This window comes from Centrocercus urophasianus, unplaced genomic scaffold (assembly GCF_019232065.1).
Source record: "Centrocercus urophasianus isolate 14NV4802_14NV808 unplaced genomic scaffold, USGS_Curo_1.0 seq_10, whole genome shotgun sequence".
NCBI classification, from domain to species: domain Eukaryota; kingdom Metazoa; phylum Chordata; class Aves; order Galliformes; family Phasianidae; genus Centrocercus; species Centrocercus urophasianus.
Genome location: NW_024884142.1, coordinates 56,181,496 through 56,192,173, shown reverse-complemented (window position 1 = coordinate 56,192,173; position 10,678 = coordinate 56,181,496). Strand labels below are relative to the sequence as shown.

Genomic DNA, 10,678 nt, shown 5'->3' with positions numbered 1-10,678 from the left:
AGATGGCTACAGGTACATCTATTTGAACTAATGTACAAAGTCACACCACCGTCCTTCTGTAGAATATTTATTAAAAAGAGAAACTGTTCTCTGCAACAAAAGGGAGGAATGACATTATTCATAAAATCAACCTTCCAAAGATTACAAAAGACCAGATGTGGAAGGTTGGTTGACAGGACAAGTCCAAAGTTGAGTAAGTCTCAGTCTCACACCCAAAAACACAGCCAACAAGTCTCTCACTTCTTGAATCATGTAACTACATAAACAGTCTTCTGTTGAGAATAACTGACAGGTTATAATGATCAAGTTTTAACATGAGACATTTTAACATTTGGGTTTAAAGATCAATGACAAAGCTGTAAGTAACCTGAAATAACGCTCTTAAAATGTTAAGATTCTGACAGGACCTTTCATATTTCAGAGCTCTAAGAGCTTTCCTCTCTAATTCTCAAGGCCTAGGATAAAAAGTTATGTTCCCAAAACACATTAAAAAACTCAGATTAAAAAAATCTTATCTGTCTCAAATGACATAAAAAGAATTCCAAAGAAACCCATAGTTTGGCCTTGAATTAATACTTGAAAATAAATGTCTTTATGTTTAAAAAAAAAAAAAGAAGCTTGTGTTGCCTTTACTTCACCTTGGGTGTATTATGGAAATAATTTTACAACGTGTATTTTTGCCCTAGCAACTACCATGTCTGCTTAGCAAAAGCAGGCATCAGGGAAGAAATCAGAGCAAGCTGACATGTAAATGTACTTGGCTACTCATGCTGAAGCATCAGTAATGAGTGAGAGCTTTCAGAATCTGGGATAACTTGTATTCCTTCTGCAATGGCAGGCCAACTGAAAGCCTCTCCTCCACATGCTGATAACACTCAGTGTAGTTAAGAAGTCAAATCAAACGGACAACATTTCTCTGTAGTTAAAGGTGATCAGCACTTCAAAGGGATACTGGAAGAAGTTCATGCAAAAAGTTGTCTGTTGACATAAATAGCCTCTGCATCAGTACCGTACACTAGACATGGTCCCAAAACATCTAAAGTATTCACAGACAAAGTCTGATTTGGAATTAGGTTGGTGATTTCCATTCGGTCCTTGGTTGGATCGTTGCTTAGCCAGGCACTTACTACAGACTGGTTAATGGTGCTGTGGGAAATATAGGCAGTACTTCTTCCTCCTAGAAGAAAAAGAACAGGGAAGATAGGGAAATCAGTTTATAAAAAAGGGGAATGTTTCTCTACTGTTTACAATTTGAAGTTACAAACAATCAAGCAGTCTTTATGATCGTGATGTGATGTGAAACCTTTCTATTAAGTCAGTATCATATGATCAATTAAAATCCTGCACAACATGAAGAGATCAAGTTTCACTCAGGAACAATCTAGTTATGACTTTGATAAGTTTACGTATGAGCAAATTCACAATTCCACTATCTTAATAACTTACCATTCATTTTGGTATTATAAAGTGTTGCACATCTCCCTCAGAGACTAAGGTCATTTGGCCTGCCTTCATGTCTTTTCTGTGCATGTATGAGTTTCAACTGGGCTTGAAATACCAGATGTGCCTCTTTATGTACAGGACAGAGTATGGCAAGGACAAATTAAAAACAGAAGAACCCCACTCAAGTGCTAGCTTTTAAGCAGTTTTTCTGAAGCCTATCAGTCTTTTCTTTCTAAGAACATAAAACATTTTAATTTTCTGAATTAGGACTGTATTATAATTGGATTATACAAATAAGCACAATGGCTTTAATTATGCTGCCATCTGACAAATTAAATGCAATCTAACTTCAGACATTCTTACCTTGATGAAGAAAAGATGGTTTTTCAGATACATCTGTGGAAGTATCCCAGTGCCAAAGAGATCCATCTTCAGAACACGTAAATAAGTGATCGGGGTTGGAGGGGTGGAAGTGAACTTCCCACACTACAAATATTAAAAACCAAAAAAGAAAAAGAAACCTTACTTAAAAAGTATAATCATGCTCCTAAACATTTTACATTGCAGTGATCCTAAAAACAGTTCAGTTCCTCCATTACTGAAAACCAATTAGTGATTATGAAACCCTAAGAGCTCACTTTTGTCTTAAAATATCTGAAGTATTATTAATGAAAGGAGACAGACAGCTTTGCAACTGTAAATCAGGATGGCTTCTTTCAGTAAGGATAGTGCTATGGATAATAAAGTCACCACAATTTCCAGCCATTTCAAATGTAAGTATTTCACTTATCCATCCAGTCTGGAAGGGCACTACATGCCTCAAAGGCCAGTGTGGTCCTACTGTTACCACAGCACTGTAGGATATATCATTTATTATAGTGTTTGTACAAATAAAAAGGAGTGTACTTAATAGTAAACATACATCAGTGGGAGCACCATTATTTAGCTTGGCCATATGCAGAATGGAGTCACTCAGCAAGAGCCTCCTACAGGTTTGCTTGTGAGAAGGGTGGTGAGAAAGAGCTGTCAGCTCCAGTAAATGAAAAGAGAACTTCAACTAAACAGAGGAATGCTACTGCTTTCCAAGAAGGAAACACTTTAAAAAAAAAAAAAACAAAAAAAAAACTTTATGGACCAGTAAAGACAGCCTGGATCCTCAGGGTCTGGAAAAGAACAAAACCATTTCAAAAATATCAGATACAAAGCTCAATGTCTTCTTTTTAAATACGACATGGACATGCACTCAGGCTCCCACCAAAAGCTTCCATTCTCAACTGGTGTGGTGAGTAGGTGGGAAGAAAGCCTCCAAACCCCACCTTTAGTTATTACTACAGTTTTCCCTTCACAGGAGAGAAAAAAAAAAAAAGAAGTCAAATGCCCCATATTCAATACTGTGCATGCCACTAGAGGTTACAATCTTCTCTAAATTCAGGCATTCTGAATAATTTCTTATGCCACCTTCCCTACTATCAGTTTAAATCTGCACACAACACATACGCTCCTTCCCAGCATGCACATTATTCAATTGTGTCTAAATACCACAACTGAGAAAAATATTTGACAGTAAAACTTAAAGCTTATTTCTTAATCCTTAAATAAAATTACAGCAGTCAAGATGTTCAGCACAAATGTTCAGCACAAAATGAATTACTATTATTCATATAAAATAAAAGTGAGCCATTTCAGCACTGTGAAATCACCAAATGCATGTGTACTATCTTCATTTCTCCCTCCTTTATGTTTTTAAGTTTATTCCCACCTTACTGCTTTATGCTGTATACTGCAGCATTGGTTTCTATAAGTAGAAACTAGTAATATACCCACTTCATAAGAAATTATTTTCTGCTTAAATATCTCTAATGGCTAACAAAGAACTGCTCACTAATTCTAGTTTTAATTTAATCAGAGTTGCCTTTTAGATGAGAACAATTTCATATGCAGAGAGGAAACACAACAAAACCAATTGGATAAAGGCACTTTATGTAGCAAATACGATTGATTGCTTTCTACTCCTGCTAAACATATCCAAGTTTTTTATCCAGGATTTACAGAACCTTTTTCTAAAACACCTTCTGTCTTCCTTAACTTGGATACTCACTTTCTGCTTCATGAGCATTTAGCAGGGACACTGGCATAGTACCCTGCCTGATGTCCCAGATACTCAGCATCCCATCCTGGCCCCCTGTGGCCACAATGTGTTGCTGACTGGGGTGTCTGTCCACACAGTGCAGTGGAACTCTGTCACCCGTCCTGTAAAAGAGAAGAAAAATAAATATATACATCAATCCTTCATTCAATTTACATTTTCTCTTACACTGGATGAATGTTGACCGACAGGGCAACTGTATCAACTGCAGCCACATGACACCTAACGGAGTTAAGACCTATAGTAGTAACAGGCTGCTAGGGCTGGAGAGGCAGCAAGTTCTGGCCCTTGGGCATACAGGCACCTACACAACATGCAACAGCTTTACAAGAGTGTACAAAAATTTCAAATATACCTACAAGAAGGTTACTCTGATATTCAAGTTATAATTACAGTTGCAACATATACAGCCAGTTACAGAGGGAGATCTGAGTTACAGGGAAGATGAGGCACTAACCAGGTACCAAACCCTAAGCCTATTAATGGCAACAGGAACTATTCCACAAACAACAGGGTATGAATCTAGCTCTGTGGTTGTTTTCTCACAATATCTTAAAAGGCATAAAGTTATCATTCAGAAACATTTCAAATGTCAGCAATTTTTTTACAGACCTTTTGGGAAAAAAAACATGTATAATTAATCAGCTAAATAGGAAGAAGTGCTTTGCTTTTCTCTTAAAGAACAAATGTGCAGATACAATAGTCTTTCAGAGTTAGATCACAAAACAGACCATTACAGTGCTGACTCACAACAGTAATTAATTAAACAGACTCTGCTTCTGGTACTGAAATACCAAAGCAGTAGAAATATTTTGGGGAAAAAAAGGTTATTTATCATCCCATTGCCAAGAATGTGGTGGCATCAGGAAAGACTAAAAGCAGATATAAAGTAGCACGTGCTTCTCAGGAAGTAGACAAAAATTAAGGTCTTACAAAGAAAATATTTGAGCTGGCTCATTTCTTTGCTGTCTCAAGTCCCATATTTTCAACTGTCCAATTGAATTTACCGTCAAGATCTCAGTTGTGCGAAGGAAAGTCACAGCATGGAGTGTACTGCTATCCGCATTGTCTGCAAGAGAGATTAGCAAAGCATTAAACTACAAATGCAGGTAAACCTACTCAATGTTTATCTCTATTTAATAAACACAAAACAGCTCTTCTAAAATCAGACCACATTTTCAGGGTCAGAGATGGCCCAGCGCCATGGGAAATTTTAAGTGTTGCAAGAATAACCTTGCTTCTATAGAAATATTATCTAGACAAATCTTTAAGAAACTGTATTTAATTAGATTCAGTGCTTAATGACCCACTTGCTGATGCATAAGGTTTCTTTCTGGAGTACCTAAGAAGAATCAATTTAGCCAAGCCTGTGACTTTCCTGAGAGTTTTTTTTACAAGCTCTGCATCCGCAAATGCAAGAAGGGCTATGGAATTTTTCAGAATGTTCTTTTCCTTTCTGTTTCTCCTACAAGAAACCATAACTCTTGCTGAGAACACGAAACAGTGGTACACAGAAGCACTTATTTCAGCAATCAGTGTTTATAACACTTTCTTTAGGCATTTTCCAAAAGCAGCCATCAGTATTATACTCATCCTTAAAGACTAACAGAGACAATGCTTTGTCTGTTAATCTTAACTAATGGAAAAGCCATTTTCCAGGTCCTTTTCTACAGTGCTCCTTCTGATCACAGTTTTCTACAAATGTCAAAAACAGCTCACAGCACTGACTTGAAGCTTTACGAGGGGCTTTAGGAGAGACTAAAACAAGCACTGCATACATTTAGAATCGCTCTGCTGTACATAAATCTTTCATCTCAATTATGATGGGGTAACATTAAGTCTACTTGACTCCAACATTTTAAAAATGAATTAAAATCAAAGGAGATTTCTTTGGTTGCATAATAGGAATACCTTTCCTGGTCTTGAGACAAAATTTACATTACTGCCAGGTTACAGACATTTGAGTGAAGGATTTTTTTTTCTGCTTAATGTTTGAATGAACGCTTCAGCACAGTTAGAAAAAATGCTAAATGACTTAACACTTAAGTTGTGGTGGATTTACTATTTTCTGGCAAAATAACAATAAGTGATTTAGCAATGACACATACTTTAGTCCCCAAAAGATTCCTACTTCATCTCTAACTTTTGAGATTTTTTCCACAGCAGTTGAGTATAAGCCTATCAATTTTATATTATACTCTTAAATCCATTAAACGGTAGTAGAAATGTCAAGGTACCTCTGTATGAATATTTCACAGGGTGTGTGAATTCCATTGGTGTGTTTGAAAAAAAAAAAAAGAGAGGGAGCTCAGTGCCTGGGAAACAGTGAGGTGTCACTGACTTGCAAATCTACACTAAGGATTGCTTACAATATTGAACTCCATCCTAGGTAACTTTGAAGCATCTTCCAAGACGCCCTCTTCTCACCCACTCCAACTTTTAAAATTAGCTCTAATCAATGAGTTTCTGTTAGTCCTTTCCACTTAAAGTCCAAGCAAGATCCACTTACCAGGTCATACACTTGACTGAATTATTTATGGTTCATTTATATTTCATTATTTCTGTTTCCAAAAGGATATTTCTCAGTTAATTCACATACGATTTCTTTTATGCATATACTCCTGCTGAGCTCAGTGCCTCAGTGCAATCTCAGTTTATGTTACCTCCACAATGCAAACCTTTTTACATAATTCCATCAAGTGAGCACTAAGAAAATTAATGACTTGCATCCTGCACATTATTAAATCTGAATACAATCATTTGAGCAACTGCTCAAAGAAAAATAAAGATTTGTGTAGACCTCTTCTTCTTGAGTCAGCAAAACATTCTATTTCATTAAACTTGTGCCAAAACATTCTGTTACTGTTTATAAATGAAAACTTGAAATTAAAATAAACCTTTCTAGCTGATTACTTTTTCCCTCCCAACACTGAAGAATTAGTTTTTTGCGTGTTACTACTGAAACTCTGCCTTGTGCAACTTCTGTGTTTCTTCCTGTGTTCTAAAATGACTTCCTGCAGTTCTCGAGGAGCTTCAGTAAAGAACTGTATGCAATTAATAGGATTTGCCTTGTGTGCACATGTATACACATGCACACACAAGTACCCCTGTCTAGAAATCCCAGAGAGCTTCATTCCTTAATTGGCTTATCACTGTCTAAGTTCCTTCATCTGTTCAATCTGAGGCAAGATTTCACTTGAGGAGAAACACAGGCAATGTGTCAAACTGAGGTTTCAGGGAGAAAGTTCCATTATCAAGAATGCTGTTACTGTGCTTCAAATCATTTCTGCTTTTAAGTTGGATTTCCACCAGTTGCTACATACTATTCCATGAGACTAGCATGACGGAAATGCTGAGAATAAGTTTTGACACCTTCCACAGACATCTGTTTCTCTGTTAGATAAAGCTTACTCAAGGAAATATGAACCCATTTCACTAAGTGAGAGATGATGGCTGTAAGCCATGATATCTGGTAGAACAGAGGACAAATAGTAATTTCTGGCTCCTGGTGCTCCTTTCGAACATACAAATTCTTTTCCACACAAATTGATGGTTTTGAATATGGCTAGCACAAGGGTTAATCTTACTACAAATAATGAATTGAAATGACAGTAGTAACTGACTCCTACTTACAAACAACGGGTGACACAATGCTTTTGGAAATGTAACCGTATTTCATGCATTCTATCACAGCATCTAGCTACGATTCCAGATCAAACAGAGCTTACTGAGAATGTTAAATCTTAAAATCTCCACCAGTTAAAACATAGCTTACAAACATTTGAACTATGAATGCATACTGAAACATATCTGAAATATACTTCAAATACTTGAAGTCTGGAGGAATATAGGAATGATCTGGAAGAAATACATTCACCAGGGAATATTTAATTCAATTCTCAATTGCTTTCCTTTCTGTCACACAACAGTGCTTTGGCAAAAATGACTATTCTGTTTTATTCACCAACCAAACTGTTCCAAACCAAAACATGCTAAGCATTTACTTGGCATACCTATAGACCTCACCGCATCCTTTTGGTCAGCTCTGAAAAGATTAATTCTACCATCTTCTCCAACAGTGACAATTTCTGGGTTGTTGCAGATGACTCCGGTACACGCTGCTCCACCACAAGCTGTGTATTGATCTACATGATAATGGGCGTTCTCCCACCGGTGACTGGCAGATAGAGTCTAAGCAGTAACCAGACATGAAATTCTGCTGGTAAATAATGATCCTGATTGAGCAAAGCTTTCAGAGTACTCACAAATATTCATACAATTGGAAAGAAGCTTCAGGAAAGCCATATTGCCTCACTGGAATAGGAATCTTCAACATAAATAAGATCCAGAGATCTGAATTTCCCTGGACCCCCGTCAGTGAAGCACTGTCAGCTCTGAACCATCTTTTTCACACGAGAGAGAACTCAGAATTAATAGTATCTATGTCTGAATGTGAAATGTCTCTCACTACACTTATGTCTCCAATCTTTCCCTAGGATAAAGAAAAAGGAGCTGAGGCCTTTACAAAATGTAAGGTCAGATTTAGATTCTGATTACAAAAAACTCAGTTTATCATAATTACCACATGAAGCTATTAACAGATATTAGTCTTTGTCATGCTGTTGCAAATAAATAAATGTGCAAGTTCATTCATTCCCACTCCCTGAAATTATTTATTCTCATAAATAACTGCATATAAAGTCAAGTATGTTTTTAGTGAATGGACTACTTACAACATATTAACAGAACCCAATCTGTCTGGCTTTGGAATCTGATTTATGCTGTACGTGTGCAAGATGTTTTTCTCTCCTTTTCTCTTTTTCTAATATGCTTTGAACAAATTTATTCCTGAATACAGACATCTCTTGCTTTAAATCTGAGAAATCTTATGCTGAGACCCAACTGAACAGACCACAGCTGAAGGTACCTACCTGGTTGTTCTGATGATGACGGAATATAGTCACACTTCCTGTTGAGGAGGCAACAACAATTCTCTCTTGATCCAAAAACTGAAGAGATTAATAAGCATGTTATGAGTCGGTATCAACACTAAGATGATAATCTTCAATTCAAAGTATTCAGATGTGTCAGTAGTAGCAGTAAAACACCCACAAACCGCATGCCGATTGATTTTGCCATTCTTCATAACTTTCTCTTTCAAATCTCAGCTCATTATCAGCCCATTTGTCCCAGGTGACCAGCCCTTACAGAGCAGCTCCCTCACCTGCATGTCCATCACGTCGCCGTCGTGCCGAATGTCACACAGCAGCTGAGGCTCTCCTTGATATTCCCCATTGAGGCCCGCGCTTCCCGCATCTCCCACAGACCAAACGGAGACGCGGTTGTCCTGCAGGGAAACAACACGCCGCTTTTACCTGGAGTTCGCGTAACGGGGCTCCCCGGCGGCTGCCCGCAGCGGCCGAGGAGCCCGAGGCGGGAGAACCGCGCCGCGTTACCTCGTTGTCCCAGGAGCCGGTTGCGAAGAGGTCGGGGGGCTGCAGCGCGGCGGCGGGCAGGGGCCGCCATCGGGCCTTGCTGATCTTTTGCGACACGAACCGCGCGCACACCTCCTCCATGGCGCCGCACGGCTCCCGCGCTGCCACGCGCCGCCTGATTGGCTGCGAGGCGACGGCGAGCGCCGAGGGACAGCGCCGGGCGCGGCGGCGGAAGCGGCCGTGCGCGATGAGAGGCGCAGCGTGGCGGGCGTCTGCGCCCGCGGTCACAACGGTTTTTTTTCTTCTCCAAATACTGCACGGCCCCGCGCTTGTGTGTCACGAGCGGACTCCCCAGGGCAGCAGTAACGGCCCCAATGCAGCGGGAGTTCAAGGAGCGTTTGCACGACACGCTCAGACATAGATAGGGCAGGAATCTGGGTGGTGCTGGGCTCTGTGATCCCTTTGGGATTCTTCCAGTGACTCTATGATCGCCAGAGCCCTCAACAACTGCTGCACACAAAGTTCAGGGGTCAGCTGTAAAGCGAGCTCCGGGCCGACAGGGCCAGGCTGTGGCCCCGGGATGGGACGGTGCTGCAGCTCAGCGAGGCCGTTCCGGCAGGCACCTTCCTACTCTGTCCGGCCTGATTTTTGCTGCATTTTCTAACAGCTAGCACTGCCGGCTGCCTGGGACTCTGCCAGCTGTGTTTACCGGCAGCAGCAGCAATGTCTTGGTCACACTTCCAACTCTGCTACTGCAGTTCTCTCTCTGTGTTCTTGGTCTCCTCTGCAGCATCACAATTCTTTAGATGTGATACAAGATCAGTGACATTAGCCTGTGTGCTTTGTGCTTCAGCTTCCTTCGTGGCAACTTTTTTTTCATAATTACGTACAGCAGTACCAACACGGAACGTATTCGAAAGGCAGATGCTATGGTAGTCTCCATACTATGAACCTTGAGACAGCTCTCCCGCTCCCTGCAGTGACATTATTACTTTCCAGCAGCACCCTGTACTGAGCTGCTAGCAGTGACCTTGCAAGTCACAGCCAGCTCCTCCAGTATTCCCTGCTCATTCTCTTAACACTTCTGAGAAGGGTCACTGGGGAGAGCATGGAGACAGACTGGAGAACTCAACATGGAAGAGATCATACTTCGACATTATTGACATGTTTTATTAGACAAATATCTTTGATGGTTACTTCATAATATTTGTGTTGGTTTTTTTTATTTCTTCTGTGCTCTTGTCCTCTCTTTGCTCAGGAGTGCTTGGTTGAAAGGATTTGGAAAGTATAAAAGTGAGTAGGTGGGACACAGACTGTTTTCATTGGGAAGGAAAAAAGAATCCATTTTTCTTCCCTGTGTTGATTTTTTTTTTAGATTCTTTTGGCAGCATGCTCTGTGTTGGTTTTAGGGCTGCTCTGTAGGCCTTTAAATATAATCTCTGCATTTGATCATTATGAAAGATGGGTACTATGTTAGCATGTTGTTTCAGGATAATGTCAAATTTAATTAGACAAGTAAAAGAAGGAAACAAAGACCACAAGATAAAATGCCTCATCAAGTATTCCTGAGGTTGTCCATAAGAACTTTAGTACTAGACAAAGCTGGTTCTGGGCACTGGGCCCAAACATATAGCAGAAGCAGAAATGAGTTTGT

At 39.7% G+C, this 10,678-nt stretch overlaps 1 protein-coding gene across 1 annotated transcript; it reads right to left on the bottom strand.

Annotated features, from left to right (window-relative positions):
• Window positions 1-54: 54 nt before the first annotated feature.
• Window positions 55-9,169, bottom strand: NUP43 (nucleoporin 43). Its single transcript, XM_042829222.1, has 8 exons — window positions 9,046-9,169; window positions 8,814-8,936; window positions 8,521-8,598; window positions 7,603-7,780; window positions 4,523-4,658; window positions 3,542-3,693; window positions 1,807-1,929; window positions 55-1,177 (listed from the first exon to the last, which is right to left on the bottom strand). The coding sequence occupies exons 1-8, from the start codon at window positions 9,163-9,165 to the stop codon at window positions 963-965; spliced, it is 1,125 nt and encodes a 374-aa protein (XP_042685156.1). The 5' UTR covers window positions 9,166-9,169; the 3' UTR covers window positions 55-962.
• Between the last annotated feature and the right edge of the window lie 1,509 nt (window positions 9,170-10,678).

What these genes read in the sequence shown, in the direction of transcription:
- NUP43 (XM_042829222.1), bottom strand. Translation starts at nt 9,165, where the DNA reads ATGGAGGAGGTGTGCGCGCGGTTCGTGTCGCAAAAGATCAGCAAGGCC. An exon ending in GCGACGTGATGGACATGCAG is followed by an intron (nt 8,599 to 8,813) that starts GTGAGGGAGCTG and finishes TAATCTCTTCAG; the next exon opens with TTTTTGGATCAAGAGAGAAT. An exon ending in ACCATCTTTTCTTCATCAAG is followed by an intron (nt 1,178 to 1,806) that starts GTAAGAATGTCT and finishes TTTTTCTTCTAG; the next exon opens with GAGGAAGAAGTACTGCCTAT.